Source organism: Xylocopa sonorina, chromosome 2, assembly GCF_050948175.1.
Source record: "Xylocopa sonorina isolate GNS202 chromosome 2, iyXylSono1_principal, whole genome shotgun sequence".
Lineage (NCBI taxonomy): Eukaryota > Metazoa > Arthropoda > Insecta > Hymenoptera > Apidae > Xylocopa > Xylocopa sonorina.
Window position 1 is genome coordinate 16,639,473 of NC_135194.1, and position 27,590 is coordinate 16,667,062.

Consider the following 27,590-nt stretch of genomic DNA (forward strand, 5'->3'; position numbering starts at 1 on the left):
GAAAGAAAATGAAAAAAAAAAACAAGACATTTTTATGATGCCTGGAAACTCACTGTTCAGTATCGATTAACAATAGCCTGTGATTACACTCTTTCCTGTTCGGGACCATCGGAAACGCGCGCAAAGTGGATACGCGTAATCCGTATACGTGTATCGCGACGCGTGGAACGACGAGGCGAACAATACAGAGTATTCGATCGTATAGTCCTACGGTAAAATTCTTTTTACGATAATCCGCTCTTTAAACAGCTTGTAACAGATTCTGTTTTTTTTTCCTTTTTTTTTTTTTTTATTTCATTTATTATATGGATTTTTATTATGTACATGCATATCTATATTTATATCGGAATACCCGTCTGTCTGAAGGGAAAAAAACCTGTAACTGCGATCTACCACGATACTATGCACACCGCGTGTGAAAAGGTGCAACGATCATCGCGCGGGCGAACCGATTAATCGTAGAACCGTCTCGGCGTTCCCGTTTACCAAAGTTTTTGTACGATTGGACACACGGCCTGATCGCGGCGCGTTTCGTCAGTTTACGCTTTACGCAGGCACCGCAACGTTCCCAACATCCCTCTCGCCCTCTCTTCTACATACGCATAATGCACGTTTCGACGAAACGCGTCGCGTCTGCATGTAACACGCCGCTATTATTCTCGCGCTCGCTTCTTCTTAAGTACACGCGAAACGTATGTACAGCAAACGTAGCTAGTTTCATAGGTATTTAAACGTTCCCTCTGACCCCCTACCGAAACGTCGCTCGTTCTCTCGTTACGCGTCGTCTAAGTCATCCTTGATAAACGAGTCGACAATTGCCGCACGTCACCATCGGAGAGTCAGTCTCGCAAGCGCGATCTATGTTACGTGCACGTACGCACACACATGCACACACCCGCAAGCATCCTAGAAGGCCTCGGGCGCCTCCCGACGAGTTGCGCGCATCGTCGCAACCTACTACTTGTTCCCTTCGAGAGTACAACGCCACGACGAATCCCTCTCTCTCTCTCTCTCTCTCCCTCGATATCATTTTCCGTGCTTCTCTTCTTCTATCTTTCTCTTTCCGTTTCTCTCGTTCATGAAATACCGTTTTCTTTTTCTTCCTTTTTTTCCCACGTGCGAAAGATCGTGAGAAGTCTTGGATGTTATATGGCACTAAAGACGAAGGGACACCGCTTCGCCTCTTTCTTCTTCGACTCTTTTATTTGTTGCTCGTTGGAGAGAAAGAAAGAAAAGAAAAAGAAAAACAGTACGTCGATTACGCGAAACGAAATCAGAGGAAATCCATGAAATAACGTATCGGGACGACAAGGGAGATGAACGAGAACGGGAACAGGAGACGAGATGCGGAAGATTAGGAAACGGTTGTCTTTCTCGGGTACAGCTTTCCTCGATTCTCGCCGGTAACGCTTCGTTTCACTTGGTTGCTTCGAGCACGCGATGACCGCTACCGTGACACTGAAACGGATATTGCAAACTTTGATCCCTAAACGCTCGAATATTACGAATAATATTTCAGAGAGAAAGAGAGTACATGCACATCTGCGCCATAGCTAATACAAAAATACTGTTCCGTTGCACCATTTTTATCCTCTACTACTCCTATTATTTTTATGCATAATTATCCCTGTAGTCTTTTAAAACTTTCCCTCATCCAGCTACCAACAGCAAATCAGATGAAAACAAAAAGAAGAGAAACAAATTAAACACTGACTCGGACAGTCCGTCTGGTTCTAGCAAGATAGGATAATTAAAAGTAATTTCAATTGGACAGTTGCATTTCTGTTTGGAATCTATCCGTTAAGGTGACGATAAAAATGAACCCTCGTGCGTGTACGTGCGTGCAAGGATTACGTGTATTCGTGACGCGCGTTTTACCCTTATCGCAACTCGTCTCGTACACTTTCGGTAAACGCTGAGAAAAAAAAAAAAAAAAAAAAAAAAAAGAAACAGAGACACGACGACGATATAATTTTCGTAAAACGTAAATCACGACGCCACGTTACGACGTTGGACGTGGCACACTGTAACGATTTCGTCTCGTACGATCCTGTCAGCCCTAAATCACACAGTTATTCGCTACGATTATTAATTGTATACAATTAATATTTATATATAGTATATATTCAGCATCACAGTAAGATAGCGCCCTTCATTATTTAAGTAATCGTCGTCGATCAGCTCGAACCATTTATATTCATTCCTGTCAACAATATATTCTACAACAACTCGTCAAAACAACACAACATCGACGTCGATGCAGTTGCTACGTACTCGATTCGTATTGTATTCATAAAAAATACACACCTGTACACAGGGGAACAATTGCTGAAGACATAAAACCATGATTTTACGAAATCGTATCGTCGAATCGGGGTAAGAGGCAGGCAGAGAAAGAGTGAGAGAAAGAGAGAGATACCGACACGTGCTAAACGGTCATTGAGAATATAAGCTTAAAGGCCCGTCAAGAAAAACCAATTGACAACGCAGTCCTTGTCAGCGGTTAGCTTCATCGATACATTAGCGCGTTAGTGATTCACATACGCTTATCTGGGAAGAAAAAAATGATTAATCGGACGACGTCACACGACGCGATGTCGCTCGAGACAATGCATCGAGGAACTTTATACGCAGAACTCTGCTACGTACCGTTTCTCTCTAGAACCTAACGAGCTTCCTTTATCGTATCCAGTTTCACATACTGTAACAGACACGCACACGCACGCACGCACGCACGCACGCACGCACGCACGCATACACACGATATATATATTTCGCGCAATACTGTCTATTAACGATAAGTTTCGGTAGACTGTCTACGTCTCGGTCTGCACTACCTATCAAGTAGCCAGAGATGAATACTCTACAAATAGATACTTACAGCTACTCTGAAAATAAATAGTTATAAAAATAAGCGAGCATTTTATGCTTAAAATACCTTAAGGTAAAAACTTAATTAGTTTGCACCACGTACGGAGTGGAATGTGTGGTCTCTCTTACTAGATCATAAAAGCGTACGTCTAACAGAAGATTCAACTACCGTGTAAAAAACATTAACGACAACTTGTTAATTCGATAGTTAATTCGAAGCGCGATAGTTCGATAAAAAACGCGTGAATCAATAAATAAGAGTGCAACAAGAATTAGAAACAGGATAAGAGACGACAGCGACGGAACTAATCGACTCGTCCATTAATCATCGTTATTCGTTATAGAATAAATAACTGTTGAAAAATCTGGTCTTCCCGCGAAGATAGATTAGGTACATAGTTCGATTCTTCTTTCCATTCCCTTCGAATCACAACCCGGCCGGTCCCTCCCCTGCCAGTACACTCGTACTATTCGGAAATAATACGCACCGTGGAAGAGACGATATTTCTTTCGCGCAAATATATTACTCACGATTTCGATAATCAACGTAAAACCGTGAAAACTTTTTTTTGTACTTTTCTACAAACATTCCAACGCGTCTACCCTTTACTCTTACATCTAACAACGGCAATACGTCCCGAGAAGCTCGGGTAAAAAATACGCTCCAACAGAAAGAAAGTGCGATGGTTGAGAAATGTACACGTGAACGCGCGGGGTTCATCGTGTTCACGCCTCTTAAACGTTTCTCTCCTCGAGGAGAAACGAATCCGGCGGCGTTAAAAACGATTCCCGGTTCAATATTTGACGATACCGAAACGCCGGTCGAAAATCTTATACTATTCGCGACGCGTCCTCTTAGGGCGCTGACTTACGCCAACCTCGTCGGTACCGCGTGACTTCTTACCGATTTGTACCTGGCTCTGCGCGGTTAGCTGCAACGAAATCGCATGCGTGTTTAATTTCTCAGCCAACAGCAAGTCTTTCAGACCCTTCATCTTCTGACTGTACAAAGTTATCCTCGGTCTCTCGTGTTCGGAATCAGTCTCTATCTCGGGATCGAGGCTCTCCTGAGAAGTGGAGGGTGCCGGTGGCAAAGCGTTCTCCGGTGGAGCAACGAACGGTTCACCGCCACCTTGCAACAGGTAATCTCGGTTAAGTATTTTCTCGCTGCATGCTGCTGTCAACGCTTGTATGCTAGGATGCATCGGCGCCGGGTTAGACGGCACTTTAGACTCTAGGCTTTTGATTAGATCGCGCGCCGCGTTACCTCTCTCTTTCGTCTTACAGTAATTGTTGTTGTTGTTGTTATTCAACGTCTCCTCGGGACTCGTCTCTCTCTTCTGAGATTTCTCCTCCTCCTGTTTCGCCTCTACGTCGTAACAATCGATAATCACCTGAGCGCGAATGCTCGCATCGAATTTCGAGATGGTGTTTACCAACGGTCGTGCCCATCCTATGTGTAAAACCGGCGTGTTCGCGCCTTCCTCCCATTGACAGATGCCATCGTAAAACCTCAATAAATAGGCAAAACATCGCGGCTGTCGTAACAACCGTTCATCGGCTCGCACCGTATGCGGTATCAGTTCGTTCGCTATTTCCAACAACTCTTTGTATATCTCTCCGTCGTCCCTCGAATAATCGTACCTATCGCAGCAAGTTATGTCAAATTCGGGGCTAATTTTTCTATTTCATTCATTCGTTGCTTCAACGCTATCGCGAATCTTTCACCGTTTCATTTATCCAGTCGTACTTACTTTCTGAGAACGTCCGCTGCATCCGCCCACGACGCCAACGCATTGGCGTGCAATCCGTGTCTGTACAAATAACCACCTTGATAGGTATAAGGGTATACATGAGCGTTCCCATAATACTTCCTGGCCGACCGTATAGCTTCCTGAGAATGTTGTTACAAAGTTACGTAACGAAGTGCAACCGAGGATTCGCAAACGTACTATATTCAGAAGTCAAGCTTACCTGGAAAAGATCTATCGCAGGAGGTCTGCCGGGAGTAGGAGCGGCCTCCTCCAGATCTCCTAGGTTACCGAGAGCCATAGGGTACTTGGCGAGGTGACCCAAATCGTACAATAACCATAACAATTCCTGCTGTAACAGCGCCACCTCCGCTGCATCCGCCGTGGCGCTTAAGCTAGGATTTATAGCAGACACTATGGTGGCGACTTCCATCGCCCTGGAGCAAACAACGGCTTGTCCGTTGACGTATAACCACGAACGAGACGCGACGCCAGGCTCTACCGGTTGGCCGCGTTTATCTTCGTTTCCTTTGCCTGGAACCAGAGAGAACTTTCGGTCTGGAATTTCAGGCGAAATTGAGCGAACGCTTACCGTGCCAGGTAACCTCTGCCGTTTCTGTCCCGTCTTCTCCGTAGACCACCCAGGCGTGGTCTTCGGACATAGCCAAGTGTACATCCTTAAAGCCCAATACTTGGCAGCCAGCGACCACAGCGAAGGCAACGCCGAAACAATCCAATTTATTTGCCGTGAGGTAGCTATAGAGGCTCTGTAGGTGGGCGCGATCCTTGTAGTAACTTCTGGTGAGCGAGTTCCATATCACGTCGGAGACTTTCTTGACGAGTTCTCGGGTCGCGTACTTGGTGTCGTAAACGGTTAGATCGACCGCACCCTTGATCACCGCGTGAAATTTAGCGTAGAGGGCTTCGGCGATGTGAAACTCGACGGCCGGCAGCTTCGGCTCGTCGTAAACAGTGCTCTCCTGCGTGGCAAACGTCCGATTACAGGTTAGGGAGTTCTCGACTGCGCCGACCAGAATCGAGAGCAACGCCAAGTCCGGTTCCGAGCTGTTTTCCAACTGATTCTGGAAGATCCGTACGATCGAGGAGATACTCTGTATAGGAAAGAGTGCCTTATCCTCGTCTCGAAAACCCGCCATGTCGCGACTGGCAGGCTGGACACACGAGATCGAGAACTTTGCTCAAGCCGCCAGTATCATCCTGTTTCCCGTTTATCTTGACAGAAACCCACCGCCAAATCCTCCGATCCGTTCGGCTTTCTCCTCGTTGACTAACGACGCTCGCTAGTCAATCTCGATTTCCTCCCTCTGAATCGGGAAACAGTTACATTTCTTCTTCATCACAAACTGCACCGCAACCCGTGTATCGGCAAGCGGCGCGCCGCCACTAGTGGTACCGTTTCCAACCACCGTTCTCATTCGTTCTCCCGGGAGAGTAACACGCCGGAAGACGAACCCGAGCTACCATGGAAACAACCTCACCTTTCCTACCTTTTACGTTCGAGAATTTTCCACCGATATCGCTCAATTTCAAACATTAAAAAATCGTTTCGTTCGAAAACCGAGTATCCACATATTGTATGATCCGATCTAATCTCTCTTTGGGATTCGTCGCAATCGGGTACGCTGTTATCCTGCTATCCGTTGTTAAAAGGAAACACCGAGAAGCCTGTACAAATTTTTGTACACCCGCCGTTTTACCCATTTAACTCCCATTTTTTCTCCACACTTCTCGATAGAGAGGGCACACGCATCGCATCGATTGAAATAACGCGTCGAGCGAGCCCATCTTGATTTCACTCGCTCTGAACGTTTCCCATCGGTAGTCGTTTTTCCCACGCCGATTTTTCTGATAGCAACAAACTTTCTGAGAATTATTTCTCGCGCAGCGCAGGTCACCTTCCGTTTTACGTGACAAGTTAATTTGCTTATCGAGTGGTGCCCAAAATGAAAGTGACGATAAAAAGTGAGTACTCTCTCTCTCTCTCTCTCTCTCTCTCTCTCTCTCTCTCTCTCTCACTAATCATCCAGAAAGTGAAAGGAACGTATGCAGTTAGATATCATCGTTTTGGCTACTTTTCTCGTTATCGGTTAACCATGTAGGATCAACCGATACATTTGAATTACGAATGCGACGCAACGAGGTAAACAAGAACGTAACTTGCATAGATTGGACCGGTGTTGCCACCTGGCGTTGGATAGCGAACGACGACAATTGCGGTATATGTAGGATGCCTTTCGATGCCAGTTGTCCAGATTGTAAAATCCCTGGGGATGACTGTCCTTTGGGTAAGTTATATCTCGCATTACCGTTCTTTAGTAGCCGAGACGCGTGGTCATTTTTCTGAAGCAAAGAACAAACGAAAAGACATCGAAACGTGGTCGTTCATTCTCGTTTAGCTGATAGATTTAAATGTAAACTATACACGTGGAGGGAGCGTAACGCGAATACGACCGATGGGACTATTTGTAAAATACCGCGGCTGCGTCTGCGCAGCTGCGGACGGTGCATATCGATCCGTGTGCCGAATAAAACGGATCCCTCGCACACGACATCCCACATCCTGACGCGCGCGTATTCGCGCGTGTCAAAGTAAACGTAACCAAGTCTGGTGGCCCGGTGTTTCCGCTGGCACAAGGTGCGCGTCTTGTCCAGTTAATTATCGAGCCGAAGATAAGGCGTTCCTATCCTAAACGCGTTTCAATATTCTTCCAGTCTGGGGCCAATGCTCGCATTGTTTTCACATACATTGCATCATGAAGTGGTTGCATTCCCAGCAAACCAGTCACCTATGTCCGATGTGTCGCCAGGAATGGAAGTTCAAGGAGTAGCTGGTTTGCCGACAGTCCCGCAGGTGTCACCACGCAACGAGTAATCAGGTAATGTCGCCGGTTTCTCTGCTTTGTGCGCCAAAAGAGTTACTTGTACACGATCGATTTTTCTAATTAAAAGATACGTTGCTCTTTCTCCCAATCATTCCGCAAGTGTACGCATAAAATTATTCTAATATCTTATTGGACTTGACCATTCCAAATCCGAATGTTCTCTAGCCAATCGCAATAACGCAATTTTCGCATCGCGCGCTTACGTAACAGTTGTTCTACGAATGGGTCAGCGCGTGTTACCGCCAGAGAAGCTTCGTCTTGGTCGTGCGTTATTCAACGCCACCTGATTCGTTATCGGTCACGTCACCTTTCACGCGACATTTTTTCACGAGTTACTCTTATTTTACCAACGCTTCGATCTTCGCTGATTCCCATTGAATAGACGAAACGCAACGCATCTATTCGCGTTGCACGCGGAAGAATTGGGGTGAAAGTGGAACAAGTAGCACTCGTGTACATCAGGAAACAGAGTGTGAAGGAAATTTGTTGGTACGCGGATATTCGCGCAATATCGTTGTATAACGACTGTTATTTAGATGCGGCACGAACGAAGCAATCGATGAACCAATTCAACGTCTAACATGCAACACATTTTCGAACTAGGGAGAGAGTTAAATTCTTATCTAAGAGCATTTCTTTACTATCGCCTATGTATTGCACTTGCGCGATATCACTTTTTCTTTTCTCTATCTATCTTACGTTTTCCTTAAACTTTTTACTTCGAAGAATACTTGGAAGATCATATTCCTCTACCTTCAGTTCGTTCCAGCGCAACGGTTCTCGTTTTTTCGGCATCCTCCTATTTCTCTTTTTTTTGTCTCCCCCTCTGTTGTTTGGGTTCGCGCGTTTTGCCTTCCGCTTATATTTGCACACAGTACGAGTAATAATTGTACACGTACACGCGCGGGTTCATTCGATCGCTCGTCCTGCTTTTTACACACTCCCTTCCGCTCTTTGCCCGTTCCTTTGCTCCCCTACGGCCTATAGTTCTACACGCGATTTCCCTCTCTTTTCATCGCGAACGTACGTCTATCGCCACACTCAGGGCACCATCATCGGTCCGTTCGCCGGTGGACAGCGGTGGGTTCGAGGCTTCTTAGTCATTGAACGCGCGAGTGTTACATTTGAAACACGCCTGTAAACATGTTTCGGTAATTCGTAAAAAAGAAATTCCAAAAAAAAAAAAACCTTGCGAAGGGTCGCGTGCAACGCGCGACGTTGCGTCGCCTTTAAAACATAGTCGATGAGCTCGCGGTTCGAGCTCGCCAGTCCGGCCGACGTGTCCTTTTGCCGGCTGGTTGGTAACATCGACATCGACGCAGAGATCGTACACAAGTATAATACACGTAGGTATGTAGACGCTATACGAGATCGAGAGAGGTAGGCGCAATGGCTCGACGTAGCACGTCCACTGCCTACCTGATGCCTCGAGAACTCGGGCTGGAGCTCGTGTTCGAGCAGAGTCACGTGGTCTCTCGAACACGAATTACACGAAGGATGTTGCGGGATCGTGAAGTCAGTTAGCGGCGGTCCGTTCAACGGGTGAGAGCAACAGAGAGAAGCGGAGGTTACTCGGAACCGCGTCGCTACGGTGGACCACTCGTCTAACCAAAGGGCCAAGGGCGGAAGGGGGGAAGATAGGGGGGGAAAAGGACAGAGGATAGAGAGAGAGAGAGAGAGAGAGAGAGAGAGAGAGAGAGAGAGAGGACAGCGACAAACCGAGTTTCTTCGATCGAAGTTCTCTCCTCTACGATTTAACCTGTCGCTTCGACTCGACTCGTTTCGCGTTACGACAACGTTTCGTTTCTGTTCCGCGTCTGACCGATGATCGTGCGCGCGCGCGCGCGCGCGATTGAGTGTCGCGAGCTTTCTACAAATCGGACTGGTATACGCAGTGATCTCGTTGGTGAGAAGAGACACCAACGGGAACGATCGTTTCGCAGAGGGAGTCTTGAGTGAGTGGGGGGATGTTTTCGATGTTTTCGAAAGAAACATGCGAAATCGTCGATATCGAATGGCTGGTAAAAGCAACAGGGATAAGAACCGGGTGCTGTCTTGGATGCGTATCGCGTTAAGGATATTCCCACGAAGATAAGGTGGGAGAGTAGAATCTCGACACACCTGTTTTCGAGAGACACGCGAACGTTAAAAGTGTGTGGGAACGTGTCGTCGAGGCGGTGGTGTGGATGGAAGGTAACGGCGCAAACGATCGAAACGACTCGGTTGATCGTCGCGCGTCCAAGCGTCGAGTGTTTTTATTTGATTAACGTGAAAGCAGCCAACAGGCGTTTCTTTAGCAGCGGGAATGAGAAAGGAAGGAAGGAAGGATGGCCACCGGGTAGAGAGAGATCTTGGATAAAATGCAGTTGGCAACGACGCAGAGACCTCACCCACCGCCGGTACCACCGCGACCGAGCCGGCAGGTGGTCGCAGAGGCCCTCAAAAGATCCCCAAGGCCGCCTTGTCCGACCAGGCAGGCTCCGCCGCCGCCTAACACGAAACCGTGGCGATCCGATCGAGAACGATCGGATAATCGGGCACGGGTGTGCCCGCTCGCTGGTCGGACAGTCGTCTACGAGTCGATGAAAGAGTCCTCCTCGGCGGAAACCGACGGAGAATCCGGCGATCGCAACAGCCACGGCGATGCCGGTGCTCCAGTCACCAGCGAAAGGCCCACGGACGAGGAGGATCGGCATAGAAATTCGCGGGAAAGGCGTCACCGAGCCGAAGCGAACGCTAATACCGGGGACGATGCGACGCCGTTGCGGGAACAGGAGGATCGCGCGTCCTCCGATGAAACAACGATTGCCGGGAAACGATGCGACTCGGTTTCTTTCGAGGCAGCGGACTCGATACGACCGATGCCAGCGCGGAGATCCTGTCCGAGCAAGTATCGTGGCGACACGGCCAACAAGAATACGGAGGGATCGAACTCGTACGAAGATACCGATTCGGTTTCCAGCGTCGACCGAGCCACGGTGGTCGTCGTCGACGAACCAGACCGTAAATCCGCGTCGAACTTCCGTGACAACACTCGCGACAACGAGAACGAGAACGAAAACGACAACATTTTGCAGCAAGACTGGCTGGAGGCCGGTGTTCGCTATTCGTCCACGCAGATCAGACTGTCCGGTGAGGACGGCGACGTTGTCGACGGGGATCGAGCCAACGGGCTTGATCGTTGCGAAAACGAGAAACTTACCGGCGGTCTTTACGTTCCAAGGTAGTAGAGTTTACCGAGTTTACGATCACGATTAAAAAACATTACATTTGGTAACGAGTTTAATCGCGCGTGACAAAAGCGCAGCGGGGCTCGAAGAAACAAGAGAAACGAGCAACTGGATACGCTTCGTACATATTTATCTTTTATCGGGCACGAATATTGGTACGTCCAGTTGCGTCCTGAATTAGCTTTACCTTGTCGTAACCTAACCCAACCCAACCCAACCTAACCCAACCTAAATAAATACAAATAATTTGTTATCGTTCGCGGGCGAGTGACAGACCTCGAGAAACAACGGAATCGAGCGGACGTTTCACGGTGACCTAATAATAATTATTAAAAACGTATAATGATAATTCTACTTCGCGTGCATGCGAATCGATGTTCACAATCCGGTAAACAGTTGCGAGTAAATAACGGTGCTCGCGGACAGATTTCGTTCCGTTCGATGCCGTTTACATCGCTTCAACGAAACTTTCGCCTTTTCCAGCATACAGGAGAGGATCGCGATGTCTTCCCTTCAAGGTCTACCACCTTTACCAAGGAGTCTTAGCGGATTCAATTTGAGCGGCGGCCGAACCGAAGGCTGCGAACCGCCGCCGCCGCCGCCCACTAGATCTTCCAGTAAAACGCAGAGAGGCAGTAAAACTTCGATCCAATCGTCGTCCAGGCCGTCGCCACCTGCCAGGCAGCTTACCACGTTGGACACTCAGCTGGCTATATTGCGGCGTGAAATGGTGAATGGCTGAAATTTTGTTAGCCTCCTGCCCGTGTCTCCCCCCCCCCCCCCCCCTCTCTCTCTCTCTTTCTGTCCCCTCTCGTTAGCGTCAGAAATCTCAGCCTGACCCGTAACTCGTACAAGCGATTCGTTCTACGAGTCGTAATATCGATCGAATCGTAAACGTAGGTAATTTCGTCAGCGAAGGTCGTCTAGCTTCGACAGCCAGCCAGCCAGCCAGCCAGCCGGTGTCCCTCGTCCGCGCACACTCTCTATCGACTACGTATGCAAGCGAGTACGTAAGTACAGTTCGTACGTGTACACGGTGGTACGAAGTTACGGGCAGGGAAATTCCACGGATTCACCAATCACACCCATAGCAAGAATTCTATAAATGGGGGGAGGTCAAAATAACCGATAGCCGAGTTTCGATGTTTTTTTCTTCCCGCTCTCGAGCAGCGAGCAGAGCAGAGCAGAGCCTGTTATCGTCCTATATTCGAACGGTATCGATACACGTGTGTGATAAAAATATCGATCGACGTTGAGAGCACAGTTGGTTCGAAAGTTAAGGTAAATAGGTTTAATAGTCAATCCAGACACGAAGTAAACTGGCACAGCCGCTCCCACGCTGCATTCCCTCAGGCGTGACTCCCCTCTCCTCGGCTTCTTTTTCTGTCCGCTCTCTTTCACCTTCGTTCCTTCGTACTCGCTTAAATGCATTCCGGCTGAATCTCTAACCTTACCTCATTTCCATTCTCATTTCGCGGCTTCCCACGGCCGGTGAGTCGCGCCACGTTCCGATTCGTAAATCTCCGGCTCGGCTGAGATCAATCGGGCGTTAAAAGTGAATCGTTTGTTCGTCCGTCCGTCCGTCCGTTCCACGGGACGCTTCGATGGCTTCGATCGTGGTTGCTCGGTTGGCTTATTAGAATGTTGCCTTGCAGTTTGGACTTCGACAACTGGATCTCTCTTTGCTTGCTCAACTCTGGTCGTTGAACGAATCTATTCAAGAATTTCGACAACTGTTGCAAGAACAAGAGGACAGAGCACCTTCTCCTTCGCCGAGCAGCGAGGAAGGAGACGACACCTCGTACGGCGCTACTCATCCACCACCACCTCCGAGAAGGCCGGCTCCGGGTGTGCATCTGCACAGACCACCCAGGCCACCGAGACCGCCCAGGCCACCTCCGAGCGACGAATCACCGTCTAGCGAGGAGTACGGGGCCGTTTGACGTATAAAACGGTTAATTATTTGCCGTCGTTTCACCAGGCCGTATGCCTCGACTACTCGATCGTAATTTTTTACACGCGTTATAGCGATAGGCAAGAGATTATATTTGAAAAGTTGATAGAAACCGGATCAACAACGCAGGTCGGTTCGGTTGCTTCTACGTGTACGAGTCCGAATTAAATATTTCAGATGCGATCTAACGTATCGTTATGGAAGACTTGTTGATGCTCGAAGGTACCTGTAACACATTCGTTTCTCAAATCCCGATCGATACGAGTCGGCGGATCGCGGCGAAATCATGGAACGCGTGTATTATATCGATTAACTGTTTACGGACTCGTGTTATTCGTTGACCCGCGACGAACTATCAATGTCAATCCAAGAAAACAACGATCCCTTTTTTTCTCTATCTACAGATATACACGAACAATATACATACGTGTACGTATATTACATATGTTAGAAATATACAGGGGCTAGAAGGGAAGGGGCTGGGGTAGATATAATATAGTATGTATGAACATGTACCGAAGATTATGCTGATTCCTCGTGCAACCTCGAGCTAATTTGCACGAGGAACCAACCGAACGAAACAACTATTTTAGTTGAACACGCTCTTTTCTCTGTTTGTGATAGCTGCGTTCAAGGGGCCTTCCGTTAATTACGACAGACGAATTCACCGTCTATATCGATTAAAATTTTTCCGCGATCATCGTTTGGAACATCCGAGCCTACGGCAAGAAGAGAACGGCTAGTGAGTTCCAAAGAACCGCGGTTCCAACGTTCTCGTCCCTTCCGTGTTACCTAACCCACCAATTATCGTCACACGTCCATCGCAGTTTCCTTTCGTATCGCGATACAAACGAATATGCACCGATCGATTTAGAGACGAAACATATTACACGTACGCGCTCGCGACTTATAAAGAATCATGTAAATTTTAATCGAACCGTGTGTAAAATAAAGGGAAGAACGAAAGAGAGAGAGAGAGAGAGAGAAAGAGAGATTTCTCCATCACCGACGGACGGACGAACGAACGAACGTATGTACGCGTACGTTTTATCCATCGATCCACGAGTTTCGTACTGTAACCGAAGAGTGGCGCGTTGCGCGCCATCAACTTCCGCTATTCTAGTAGCTACCGTGACAAGGGAGGTTATTCGTGTACGGTGTTTCTTTCAACGGAACTGATTAAAATCTCCTCGAACGGATGGCCAACGAACACGGAATCGACGAACGAGGGAAAAAAAGGAAGAAGAAACGGTCCCGCGTTCAAATGGCGAAAAAGTTTGCCAGGCAAAGGAATCACGGATCCGACGTAGATTCCGACACCTACCAGTACATGGTGCGTATCTTGGAGCTGATGAGAAATGATTTTCCCACTGCCGAGGAGAAATTAATATTTGTGAACAACGTGTATGAAGAGACAGTCGGACGCGAGCTCGAGTACGCCCGGAATCAAGTTGGTTCCAGAATACTCGATTCGCTTTTGAGATACGCTAATCTGGAAACGATTCAGAGGTTAGTCGATGCTTTCGTGCCCTCTTTACGACCGCTGAGCAGCGACAGATTCGCTAGCCACGTTTTGGAGAAGATCCTGCTGACCTGCGCCGACAGGGGAAATAAGCGGAATAAAACCTCGGGATCGGATTCCGGGCCAATTATCGACGCGGTGGTACAAGTCGGCGAATCGGACGTCGATCGTTACAACGCTATCGCGTTAAAGCTGAGCAAGTACTTTATTAACAATTTAGAGGAATTCGTGTTCGATAGCTACGCGAATCATCTGTTAAGAACTGTCGTCGAGTGTCTCGGCGGTCTGATCGACAGGGACGAGAGCAGCGATAAAAGAAAGACGTTGTCGTCGTTCAGCGAGAGACGGCCGGTCGTGAGAGACTATAAAGAGCTATTGTCGAATACCTGCAACAGACTGTACAAGTGGCCTCGATTTCTAGAATTTGGTCAAGACGAGCTGACATCCGGACTGCTGCAAAGCGTTCTGTACTCCGTGAAGGATACGTTCCCAGAGGTAGCCGCCGCGTACGTTAACAAAATCATGAACGAGTGTTTCAGGCCTGGAACAGACCGACAACCGTCCAACATTTTTGCCACGGAATGTTCGATTCGATTGTTGGAGGCCTGCTTGGCGGTGGCGGACCCGAAATCTTTCTACAAGATATACGAAGCGTACTTTATGGGTAACTTGAAACGGTTATCGTTGACACGGAATACCAATTACAGCGTGCAGAGATTGCTGGACCACTGTACCGTGAGGGAAGATTTCGAGAAAGTATTCGAAGAATTGTCCAGCTGTTTCTCCGAAATTCTCGGCAGTGGCCACACCGGGGTCTTGGTTAGCTTAGCGAACGCTTGTTCGAGATTAGAAGTGAAGCAGGGTGCTTACGTAACCGAGCTCCTTCGAGCACTTTGTTGCGAAGCGAGCGAGAAACAGCATCGAGCCGTCGCGTGTATCGCCAGCCTGAAGACGCTCGAAGAATTGGAAAATACCCGAGAGGGAAATAATTCGAGTTCCTCGATCAGCTTGCACGGAAGTCTGATAGTACAGAGCTTACTTAATTACAAGAAACCGATAAAGGTGGTAAACTCTCTGTTGGATACGGACGGGGAGGAATTGGCGCGGATGTTCGAAGATCCGAAGGGCAGTCGCATCGCGGACGCTTTTATCGACAGCAAATACATCGGCGAGAAGAGCAGAGAGAAGTTGTTCAAGAAGCTGAAGGGATATTGGTCGAGGTTGGCTCGCGGTACGCACGGCTCGAGAACGTTGGAGAAGGTATGGCAGTGGGCGCATACGAACCAGAGGACATCGATCATGGAAGAACTGGCGGCCGTTGGGGAGTCTCTGCGTTCCACGAAATCGGGACAAATCATATCGAGCAAATTGAACGTTCCGTTGTTCGCGAGGAACAAGAACGATTGGATGGAGACGCTGGGAAAGGAGGAAAAGACGAGAGCTCTTTTCGCGAACATAATAGGATGCAAGCCGAACGGACAGAAGTGATACTTTTCAACGAAAATTATACGTTCTTTCGGGTTTACGACATAGAATCGCGTTACGCATGTATTTCGTTGATCCATAACAATTACAATTCATAGAATCTATCGCATATTCCTGCAACGCACTGATGGCTAGGAAAAATCGTACAACGACTCGCAACCTGTCTGTCTGTCTGTATGTATGTATGCATGCATGCGTGTACCTGTGTGTCTGCGACTCTGTGCGCGCGTATATGTAGCGTATTTGAGCAAAGTTTCCTACCACGCACGATCGATAAAATCTTGTTTCGTATTTTTACAATGACTAGATCAATAAACGTATACTCGTGTTTTTGTTCGTCTGCGACGCGTCTAAAGCAAGGGATCGTAACTAACTTACTTATGTACGCGAGTAGCTAACCCGGGAACCAGTTGATCTATATTAATTATGATCGGGGAATGAAAACGTAGTGGGCGGTATCCTTGTTTTTAAACGTTAAGTAAGCGTCGATTCGCAAAAGGAATAGAGGATGAACGGTGTCAACGCGAATCGTATCGGACCGGGCTGGGGAATCGTCGAACTTGAGGATAATTGCCGTGATCGTGACGTCACTTGGCCTTCGAGGCAACGGTGGCTGGTATCGGCGCAGCAGCGGTAACCACCAGGTTCGGCTCGTTGAGGTTCCCTAGAACGCCGGTAGCGGTTCTCGGAGGGCTACCAGAGGCGGATCTTGGACGTTCGCGGGGTGCGGGATTGTTGCAAGTTGCGTGGTGTCCGCCGGCCTCCCAGTCCCGATGTTGACAAAACGAGCCGCAGTATCGCGCTATTCCGCAGCCACCGCATGTTTCCAACGCGGGCCTGCCGCAGTTCCAACAGCTCTGAAAACGAAAATTGCCCCCGTCCACGAGGAGGACGAACCGCGATAAGCGAGTAGTAAAGTAACCGAAACCACGAATCTACTTTCACTACGACTACTCACGGATCCGGTTGCGACCGCTTGCAACTGCGCGTCCTTCTCGTCCTCGCTGGTCGAGGGGATCGAGTTCGAAATACCGGTCGTCGGCGTAGCGACGTGTGTAGTTCGAGCACTCGAGTCCACCTGGACCGTACTGGATCCACGAGGTACTCGGAGGTACGACCCCTGTCGAAGGGTTCCGTGATTCCTCTGAGACAACGGTACGTCGAGCAGTCGATGATGAACTCGTAAACGTTCGTTCGACCTGGATTCGGCTACCGCGACTCTCACCGCCCGCTGCACTTCGGCCATCACGGCCCGTTTCACCGCCTCCTCTGCAAGATCGGACGTAAACGACCGAAACGTTCATTCCTTTCGTTTCAACGTTTGTACGTATCGCAAAAGAATCGAATTGAGAAAGCTAACCATCTTTTCTCTTCACCTCCGCCACTTTGTCCTCGATCGCTCTGATGGTTTGAGCAACGATCTCCCCGGACAATCGTTTCAGGCTACCCTCGCGGTCTCCGGTCGACGATTCTACTTGTTGAGAGCTGTTGCCGGCGGACGGATTGTTGCCCGTACCGTTCTGAGCTGGCACCGCGTTCGTCGCGTTCAAACCAGTCGCGACCGCCGCTCCGCCGAAGCAACCACGACTCTGTAGAATCGCCAAAGCCTTTTTCGTTTTTTCCACCATACCGAGGATACAATTCAACATCATATGAATGTTTTTCCATTCGTCGTCGAGGCTGCCGCTCTGCGTTTGAATATGACCTAGTTGCTGTTGCTGTTGCTGGTGTTGCTGCTGCTGCTGATGTTGTTGCTGCTGCTGCTGGTGGTGGTGGTGGTGGTGGTTTAAGTGATGAGAGCTGGAGAACGGGTTAGTCATCTGATTGTGAGTGATTTGCACGGGATTAGGCGGTATCGTGCGGTGCCCGTGCCGATGTCCGTGTCCTTGAATCGATCCGCTGGACGAATGAAGCGGATGATACCAACAGTAAGGTGATGAATTCTCGGTAGGCGGCTGCGGTTGCGGCTGCTGCGTCAAATGATGATGATGATGATGATGATGATGATTCCAAGGATTGGTTAATCTCTTCCCGTATACCGGAACGTCGTCGAGAAGAGCCGCGCCGTTCTCGTAATACCTGCGATATTTCGGTCGGGGGAGAGGGAGATTTATTAATTTCGAAGCGCGGATAGGCAAGTTTACCAGCAGTCGAAGGGTAGAGAGAATGGAAGCGGAGGGTGTACGATGATATATGGAAACGTCACCGGCAGACACATCGAGAGGAGGCCAGGCCAGAGGCTGGCATTGGCTGCGCGCACCTCGCGTTCTGTCGCCTTCGAATTCGCTTCAGCGCCCCTTCCATCCCCGTGTTTTCCGACAAGCTACGCGTACGACGTGTGTATACGCGTATCCCATTCCGCGTGGGAACTTGGGGACCGAATCGTCGAAGCGCGATCGAAGACGGCTCGATAAACGTCGTATCGTAGTAACGTTGGATGTACGATTATTTTCCAAGTAACTAGAAAGGAATAGGAAGGTGAGCAACTCACGGCGTATCGGAGGCGCGGCGCTTTGGCGCGAGGGATCCGCCGGTGGAGTAATGGTGGAGAGCACCGTTGCTCGGATTGACTACGGGATTAGAATTGGACCGTAAACCATAGTGCGCGGGACACTGATTCCCGTTGTTCCCGGTGTGCTCTCCGAAAACCTCGAGCTGGTCGGCCGCGGCCACCAACCCGACAGCCTCCAGGATCGCTGCCTCGTTCGATCGCAGGTATTGCGTGCAACTCTACGGAAATATAGCAACGGGTAGGAGCGATCACGCTCAGCGGATAAAGACGGACGAACGTCTCACCTGATTGCTCGCTCTGGCGGCGTTACTTAAATCTCTCTGCAGGGACGGCAATTGTTGCTTCAGATGCGGCAGAACGAAACCTTTCAGGGAGTAATTGGTCGCTTCCTGTAGAGCCGAGTGAAACTCTTCCGCGGTCATATTGCCGCTCTGCGAACGAAAACGGAATAGAATTTGTGCGTCACGTGCCCGCGATCGTTTTACGAGCGATCGCGGCTGCTACCAGATGTTAGCGCAGCGTGTCGTTTCTTTGGTCTTAAATCGGAGATGAATTTACCAGGAGAGCCAAGACGAGGGTAAGCACGGTGTCGCCTGTGTCCGGAGAGATGCCCGTGGCAAATTTCACGACAGTCCCGAGCACGCTCTTGAGCTCGCCGTGGCTGGCGAAAACACTGCCGATGCATCTGTTTTCGGTGAGGTTGCTCGAGAGCGGAGAGCCGTGATTCTCCTCTTCGGTTCCGCAGTTGACGCCGGATCGTCTCTCGTCATCGAGAGCGCCGTTTGCCTCGTCCTCGTCCGGGTTGAGCGTGTGCGCGGGCAAAGGACTGACGGGATCGGTGTCGATCTCCGGTTGGGCATCTTCGCGCGAGTTCTCCTCCCCGGTTGCTCGGTAGCTCGCTAAAACAGGAGAGAGATATTCTCTATCGGGTTCGACGAAAGAGAGAGAGAGAGAGAGAGAGAGAGAGAGCGGCATGCGAGGACGTTTGGCAAAGGGGCAGGCAGGTTCGCCGCGGAACGTCCTTTGTGCTCGGTACATCCGAAGAGCCGTCAACCGCGGAGCACGTGAAACGGGCAGGCGAATCGGCGGCCACTCGTTTACGAATGCGTTGATAGGCGCGGCGCGGCGCGGCGCGGCGCGGCGCACACACAGAGTCCCGGAGGGTGGCGGGCGGGCGGCACGGATGCGCGTCAACCGTGTACTCTGTGCGTGGGTGCACCGGATAACATGCAATTACGGGCCGTGTCATCCACCTTGTCTCGTGTTCCCGTTCTCCGTTCTCCACGTTATCTATATGTTATCTCGCGGCATGCCTCCGGCCCCGTGGCTAAATTCTGCTCCCGTAGACGCCTCTATGTACGCGTATCACGTATCCGGGCGCGTACGACCCTGCGTAGCACTTTTTCTCTTTTTTTCCGAGGGTACCACCGCGATACGTAAAATGTACCGCGTCCATTCGGCTAGGCAACGATAAGCGCGAGAGCTCGCGCGGCAGCCTCTTCGTAGACGGCCGTTCCAACGAGCACCAAGAGAGATCGATAAAGCGCACGTGCTCCACTCGGCTAAGAGTCCCTGGATGGAAGTAAGTACGCTGGGACTCAGCTGTCGCCTCCTAATTGCCGGGACAATGCAACAGATGGCTTTGATCGCGATCCCTTCCCAACCGCCCCGTCTCTCCCTCTCCCTCTCTCTCTCTCTCTCTCTCTCCTCCATTTCCGATTCCAGACCTTTCGGATCGCGTTCGCGGGAGGAAAAGTCGCAGGTTGCGTTTAAAACTCGAGCGAGAGTAAATTGAAAAAGCGGGATGGAGAGTGGGCGTTCCGTTCTACGTCGCGTCGTAAGCATATCCGGAAGTGTAGAAGGTGGCATGGTACGGGCGACTATCGCGAAATACCTCGATACGATATCAGCCTCGAGCAGAATCCCGCTGAAAGTGTTGGACGTGCCTTATCGCGTCTGGTCCAGGCAGTCAGCCGGTGCGCGAACCGACCTAACCAACATCCAACCGACCGACCGACCGACCGCTCGGCTCGACTCGACTCGCTGTTCCTAGCTAGAGGGGCTTCGCTTCTGCTCTCCTGCTCTTTTTCTCACCCTTCTTCCCGATCTTTTCTCATTCTCATGCTTCCCTCTCTCTCTCTCTCTCTCTGCCGCATCTGTCAACATAAACGCAACGCGGTAACCAACGTGTACCTAACTAAACTTACGGGATTACGGGAAACCGTGATCGATAAAGTGGTGAACCGAAAGCCGAACGTGGCGGCGAGTACGCGAGACAGGACGCGAGAGAGGGAGAGAGAGGGAGAGGGTAAGGGGCGCGCGAGCTTTTTTCCCTAAGCTCCATTTCCAAAGTTGGTGCGGGCGTTAGTCCGTCTAGATAACCGCGGTACGTTCGGCCTGAACGTACGATTCCGACGAGAACGCACGAGTCCCGGACCGGATATAGATACTATACGGGTACCCCTATGCAACCTTCGAAACTAATGTCCCTCGCGCGAGCGCTGCTAATTCGCGCGAAAATATTTCTTTTCCTTTCTCCCTCGGTCTCTCTTGTTGTTGTCGGTACAGATTCCGATCGAAACGAGAAACAAAAATGGAATACACACGCACCCTTGGCCTTGGTCTTCACCTCAAGATCGACTGGAAATGGATCTGCGTTGACGAGGACGATCGAGGTGGAGGAGGAGGGCTGCTGCGGAATAGACGCGTCGTCTGCCGTTGTAGACGTGCTCACGACAACGCTCGAAACGAGCTTGCTCGATGGGGATGTCGTCGTCGTCGTCGTCGTTGTCGTCGTTGTCGTCGTCGTCGTCGTCGTTGTCGTTGTCGTGGTCGTGGTCGTCGTCGTCGTTGTCGTGGTAGTCGTCGTCGTCGTTGTCGTCGTCGCTGTTGCTGTTGCCGCTGTCGTCGTTTCCTTATAACCGCAGCACTCTTTCGCTTCTTCCTTCACCTTAACCTTCTGCACGAGTGTACTGGCCGCCATTCCACCCTCCACCTTCGTGCCTGTTCAACATGCGATCTATTGATTCCGTGAATCGGAAAGCGAGCCATATTTCGCGTACGTGCTCAACGAACAACAACCAACCGCGCATACCGATCGGTGATTTTAATGGCCCTGGGTGAACCGTCCACCGACGGTTTTACAAACCAACGAGAATCTATCGGGATTCGAGGCGACTCGCTTTGAATAATCAAACGATCGAACCGATACGTCGCGTCGAATATCAACGTTTGTCAGGCAAGGATTCGAGAAATGGGAAAAAGGAGTCAAGTCGAGTGCGCTCCGTTGTGCACGTGTACATTGTCGATACGCGTCTCGCGGCATGCAACTAAGATCGATTATCTCTCTCTCTCTCTCTCTCTCTCATACGAGCTTCGCGATTACATCGTTGTTTTTCTTTTCTGTAGGGGCTTGTAGCCGATTTCAACGACGATTCTCGTTAATACTTGGTCAGAGTCGGAGCAAACAGAAGCACTAAAGCGATATACGTGCCATGGCGGAAAGTCTGCGGCTCTGCTGCTAATAATTGCGCGCCCCTGTGTTTGCGTACACATCGACGGGTATGTGCTCAGGCGTTTCTTTCTTCCGGTTTCGCTGCGGAATAAGAAGCAACGGACGAAAGGAGAACGCGGAAATCGACGGAGAGGAAACGAAGTTCGGTAGGACAAAAAGCTCGGATCGATCGCGTGCACGTTTCGAAGGAAACAACTTCACCATCGCGGCAGACTGAGCTTATGTTTATACATATGTCCTGCACATGGTACGGTACTCGTCGAAGAGGAGGTCGGTTGAGAGAGAGAGAGAGAGAGAGAGACGCAATTTCCAATATTAGAACGGCCAGGCGAAAGGCAACCGGGCAAGCCAAGCCAAACCAAGCCAAGCCAAGCCAAGCCAAGCCAACAGGACCAGATGTCTACCGTGGCAGACTACCGAGACCGCGTTGCGTTGCGTTGCGTTGCGTTGCATTGCATCGCGTCGCATCGCATCGCGTCGCGTCATTACAAAAATGTCACGCGCAGCCAGCAGCAGTGTGTCCTTTTTTTGTTCGTAGCAACCTTTGATGATGCGCGCTTCTCCTCTTCCTCACCCTCTCTGCTCGCGTCGCGTGCTTTCCTAGATGCCGTCCAGATGATTAACGAAAAGAGTTGAACTGGCGCTCTTCTGTTGCCAACAGTTAATCGATATATGTATAATAGAGGAGAGAATAACGCAGCCAGTTTCGTAAAAAGTAAGAGTCGCGACAGCCACCTGCTGTGTTCGTTTCCTTTCCAACTTGGCACGTATCCGTCGGTTGGCTGCTCGGCTACCTTACGCCGCGTTCTTTCTCTCGTGCGCACTAAAGATGAAAGAATGAAAATCTGAGCGTACCTCTCTCTCCTCGTTTGTCCCTGTGGGCTGTTCGTAAATGAGGAAATCCAAATCCAAAGGAAATCCAAGGAGCGGGAGAAAAATTTGGCGGGCGTGCGCGAGGGCGTGCGCGAGGGCGTGCGCGAGACGCGAACCACCGACGACGGCTGTCGCCAGCCGACTGAACGTCGTCTCTCGTCGGCGAAACCAGAAGAAGAGAGGTGGTCGGTTGCAACCTCTACCACACGCAACCCCTCTGCTCGCGTACGATCTAACCCCGCGATCGACGAGATCGACGAGATCGCGTCCTCCCGGTATCGGTTCAAACTTTCCTCCGTGTAACCTACACGTCACCGATTCATACGGCCTATTATACGTATTATTAGCACTCCGTCACGGTCCTGTCATCACCACCTCTGTACTCTCTCTCCCTCACTCCCTCTCCTCCCTCTTCCCCTACGTATGCGCCGAACCGGGCCGAAACTCCCCTCGATTTTCAATCCCTTTTCTCCCTGAGTCACCTTAGTTTTTATCTTACTCAATTTTTACCATTTACATATTGTTGCTGAAGTTTTCTCTCTCCCTCTCTCTCTCTCTCTCTCTCTCTCTCTCTCTCTCTCTCTCTCTCTGATTCGTTCCCCGTTTGTCGCGTTCTCTTTCGCTGTGGAAGTGACGCAAAATCGTGCTCCCGGCGCGGGCTGGCTTGTACCGAGATGTCGATACCACGAGGAGCGGATGTCAATAGCACGAAGTCACTTCTCTCTCGCGAGGGAGAGACCGCGTCAGCCGATTTTACAGCATTTTCACGGGACAATTTACCGTTTGGGAAAGCGCGTTACCGCGATGTTGCTCGTTCAACGATCAACCGTGCTCCAAACTTGAACCTTCCAAACCAGCGTTCCAGACTCTGCTATCGGATGAAACAGGTCAGCCGGATCAGATTAAACAGCTGTTTCCTTGTTCTACCGGACCGCCAACTTAGTAATTTTACTAAATTTTATTTCGATGCGTTGCTGAAATGTTCTCGCGAACAGAACTAAAAAGAGAGAGAGACGTCAGGACGGGACGGATAGAAAACAGCTGAGGCGCAGCTGGTTTCTGGCATCTTCCACGCACGTCTATGTCTCTCTAGATAGTAGATACGTGATTGCTACGTTTACACGTGTGCACACGATCAACGTGGTTACAATCAATCCTCGAAAGAACGATCTTTGAGATGAAACAACGCACGACTTCCTCCGCCACTGTAAACTTCGTCTCGTAATGACCACCCAACTACGCGTGTACTTGCTGATCGATTGAAAGGTTCCTCGTAAACTTCATTGCTAACGTAACGTTAATCGATTTAAAGTCCTCGTTACACGAATTATCTCAAAAAGAAATTTTATATAATATCACGCATATGCTTTCAAACGATTTTACTTAAATTATATTTGTCGACTTACCGCACGCTGAATCGCAGAGATCCTTCGACGATACTTGCAAGAAACGACAGAGCACTACTATTCCGACCATTCTATCCTGAATCGATAAAATTACGAGCGACATCAAGTTTCGGCACTACCGTCTCGATTCGAAGAATATCTTCCTTCTCCTGACACCTGTAACAGACAGAAAAGTTTTAATAATATCCCGCAAAATGATAGACCATTCGAAATCGTTCAGAGAATTTTCTAATTGGATTATTGTTGAATATGTAGAGAAATTGTATACGTAGAGAAACTAAATCTATTATCCGTAGCGTTGATTGCCCGCGCCATTTCAGCTCGTATCCACCATGGACCTCGTTCACAGTTTTACTGACATCTGATTCTAAACATCGACACTACGCAAGAGAGAGAGAGAGATTCATATAAGAAAACTATAAGAAAGAGTGAGACAGATGATGCCGACCCTACTCTAGAACCCGTGGCGCCATCTCTGTGAAAAATGCTCAAACTACTCGGCGATTAGTTCCACTATTTTGTCAAGAGATGGCGAGAGAGTACGGTCTCTCACTTTCTTGTAGCTTCCTTATATATCTTTCTCTCTCTCGCTTACCTCCAAAACGGGAAATACACAATAAGTAACAATAAAACTATGGAAATGTGCAAGAACTTGCGATAACACTAATAATATGTACAATAAATTACAATATGTTAGTTTTATTGTAATTCCTTGTATATTTCCCGCTTTAGGGGTAAGAGAGAAAAAGATATATATAAGATAGCTATAAGAAAGAGCGAGACAGACGATACCGACCCTACTCTAGAACCCGTGGCGCCATCTCCGCGAGAAGTGCTGAAACTATTCGGGAGTTAGTTCCAGTATTCTGTCAAGTGATGGCGCCACCGATCCGTCGGCAGTTCACTTGGTGTCGATAACGCTGTGGGAGCAGTTTCAGCACATTTCACAGAGTAGGGTCGGTATCATCTGTCTCACTCTTTTTTATCTCTCTCTCTCTCTCTCTCTCTCTCACCTCTAAAGCGGGAAATATACAATAAGTTAGAAAACCGTCAGATCTCAGCAGATGTTTAACATATCGAGTATCGAGAGACATTTTAGTCGTTGCTAGCCAGTTGTTTCTATTCGAGAAAATTGATGACTGACCGGCATTGGCAGGCGGTGGTGTATTAATCCTGCCTTACCTAAATTATAGCTCTGCGGCGTTACGGAACCTGAGGGCACCGCCGTGATACGCTGGTAGTTTTTCAAGTGTTTTGCCGCGTTGTCTGGCTACTTACTTTTCAGCGGAATATTATGCGGCATTTAAATCTATAGAATCTATCGTATAGTGCTCGCTATACTTACCGCTACGGAATGATCGACTCTTCTACGGTGTACAAACAATGCTTTATTATATATTAATTTACTCAACACTGACATGTATTTATAGATTTTCAATTTACAAATACGAATATATACGCGCGCGATTGCGTATATGTCTACTTCGGTATATTTTATAACCGTGGCATCGTTAAACTCTGGTATCAACGTGGGCATTCACGACAACATCCACATTTGTATAAAATGAACTTTAGTTTACTTTTTTAATTAGCGACACTTCGTATCCCTGGCCTTCTCTGATTGCGTATCTACCTCTGGAAGATACGCTTTAACCGGTATCGGACGTGCAGGACGAAGTATCGGCGATACTGTGATCGTTGTTGCTCTCCGTCGACGAACTATCGTTGCTCTTTATACGACGTTTCCGCAGCTTTGCGAATTGAAACTCCTCAACCGGCACTGTACATCAACAATTGAAGTCGTCATTAGTTTCGCTCGCACAGTTGAAGCAACGTTTAACGAGCCCTAATGATCGGGTAATAAAACCAAGTAAATTGCGTCTACCAGAATCGCAAACGAAAGATATCTGTATTTCTTAATAGTCTCTCTAAAATGCATTTCATTACAATTAGAGCTGTTACGTTATAGCCACGGTGTATCGAGATCGATCGTTTCGAGCCGCCGAGCGATACCTTCCGTTACACACTCTTATACGAGATCTTTGTGGCTGTACACTGTGGCTGTAACATGTACATCGTACGACAACGATTCGACAGTGATTAACATCTTCTCGATTAAGAAAACTGTTGTTAGATCATCGTATCAGGGCAAAGTATGTACGTATACACGTATGTACGTATATATATATATATATATATATAATTTAAGGTCAGCGTCGGAATCGCCGCGAAAGAACTATGACATTCTCATGTACAGTTTCAATAGCTAAGAGTGCTCCAACGATCAACTGGTTCGTTTCTACTTTTTTACTAGAATTTACTTATCAAAAAGGATTAGTATTGTTGAAAATCTTTCCTTATAATTGAATACTCGTTACGATAACTACTAAACGCTTCGTTTATTCGTTACTTTTGTCAACTATCATCATACGCGGAAATTTCAATTGATAGAAATGAAGAACAAAGAATAAAAATTATTCTAAATTCTATCGTGTACATGGTAAATCTCAACGATATTTCGTTTTGTTCGACGGGAAAGAGAGAGAAAAAAAAAAGAAAAAAAGACCAGGAATCGAACCATTACGATGCATCAACGATGAATAACTTGTCACAATTTATATAAATTTATTGCATACGATTACTTGTAGTTCAAGTTTGGTTACCATCAGAATCCGGATCTCGATCCGTAACGGTATGAGATGCGTTTGGTAGCGGAATGATTTCAGGTTCTAACGGTTTTACAGGACAATCTACGTCTTCGACTATTACTTCTTCCGCCAAGCTGCTCCTTACGGCTTCTGCGTTAACAGAAACGTTAAATGCAAATACGTACGTCACAACTTTTGCACGCTATACTTTTGTTTTTTCTTCTTTTACCATTAAATGCTTGAGGGTATTGCTGACTCAATTTGGTCTTCACGATACGAATCCTTTTAAAGATATAGTCTAGATCTCTCTTCATTTCCACTAACAGTGTCGTATGCTTCTTAAACTCGCTTCCAGCCATTTTTAATCTGTTCACCGACAATTGATTGCAATTCGTTAACATCTCGTTGGTCTTCTCGAATCTCTGTAACCTACAAAATAACAACTGGATGCGACACGAGTACACAAGGCAAGCATGCCTTACTTAGTTATATTCGCACGCTTTAAGAAATATTGGAATTAATATTCTTTTTACATTTGTTTCTGCGCCCTTATCATGGACTCGACATCCTGTTGATCAACAATGCCAGCCAAGCCCTGTATGAACACCTCTGGTGCTGTGTAATTTTGGAAACATTCAAAACTTCCAGTGTCCGATTCTGGTGTACCTTGCACTGTTGCCATTTTTTTCCTTTCCCAAATTTCATATATATATATATATATATATATATATTTATTTATTAGACTTATATTTTATCGCACGAAACTCAAGTAATATTGAATATGCTCACCGTTTCGCTAGCGATACATCGTGTATTATTTGCCACTGGTCTATCCGCGTAAACCAACCTTCCTAATGAAAGCGCTGATAAGTTTACTAAAAAAAAGAAAAAAAAAAAAGAAAAAAAAAATGAATAAAATGA

General features: G+C 48.4%; 5 protein-coding genes across 5 annotated transcripts in view; 2 read left to right on the forward strand and 3 right to left on the reverse strand.

Annotated features, from left to right (window-relative positions):
- Nucleotides 1-13,573, reverse strand: part of Dnr1 (E3 ubiquitin-protein ligase defense repressor 1) — a 79,580-nt gene extending 66,007 nt beyond the window's left edge. The window contains exon 1 of the mRNA XM_076910521.1: nt 13,564-13,573. The gene's annotated coding sequence lies outside the window, so the exon portion shown is untranslated. The remainder of the gene's footprint in view (nt 1-13,563) is intronic.
- On the reverse strand, nt 2,771-6,023 carry Mnn1 (menin 1). Its single transcript, XM_076909970.1, has 4 exons — nt 5,209-6,023; nt 4,846-5,150; nt 4,626-4,765; nt 2,771-4,515 (listed from the first exon to the last, which is right to left on the reverse strand). Exons 1-4 carry the CDS (start codon nt 5,777-5,779, stop codon nt 3,708-3,710), a joined length of 1,824 nt encoding a protein of 607 aa, XP_076766085.1. The 5' UTR covers nt 5,780-6,023; the 3' UTR covers nt 2,771-3,707.
- Lmga (anaphase promoting complex subunit lemming A) lies at nt 6,536-11,376 on the forward strand. The gene is made up of 4 exons (XM_076910532.1): nt 6,536-6,605; nt 6,809-6,928; nt 7,356-7,519; nt 11,239-11,376. Exons 1-3 carry the CDS (start codon nt 6,587-6,589, stop codon nt 7,469-7,471), a joined length of 255 nt encoding a protein of 84 aa, XP_076766647.1. The 5' UTR covers nt 6,536-6,586; the 3' UTR covers nt 7,472-7,519; nt 11,239-11,376.
- A 291-nt stretch (nt 13,574-13,864) lies between the features above and the next one.
- Nucleotides 13,865-15,845, forward strand: LOC143433098 (nucleolar protein 9). The gene has a single exon (XM_076910229.1). The coding sequence runs from the start codon at nt 13,908-13,910 to the stop codon at nt 15,717-15,719; it is 1,812 nt and encodes a 603-aa protein (XP_076766344.1). The 5' UTR covers nt 13,865-13,907; the 3' UTR covers nt 15,720-15,845.
- A 392-nt stretch (nt 15,846-16,237) lies between these two features.
- Nucleotides 16,238-27,395, reverse strand: LOC143433322 (protein CBFA2T1-like). Its single transcript, XM_076910620.1, has 10 exons — nt 27,203-27,395; nt 26,899-27,098; nt 26,685-26,819; nt 25,676-25,801; nt 18,787-19,127; nt 18,513-18,659; nt 18,208-18,446; nt 17,077-17,795; nt 16,675-16,985; nt 16,238-16,573 (listed from the first exon to the last, which is right to left on the reverse strand). The coding sequence occupies exons 1-10, from the start codon at nt 27,349-27,351 to the stop codon at nt 16,304-16,306; spliced, it is 2,637 nt and encodes an 878-aa protein (XP_076766735.1). The 5' UTR covers nt 27,352-27,395; the 3' UTR covers nt 16,238-16,303.
- Nucleotides 27,396-27,590: the final 195 nt, after the last annotated feature.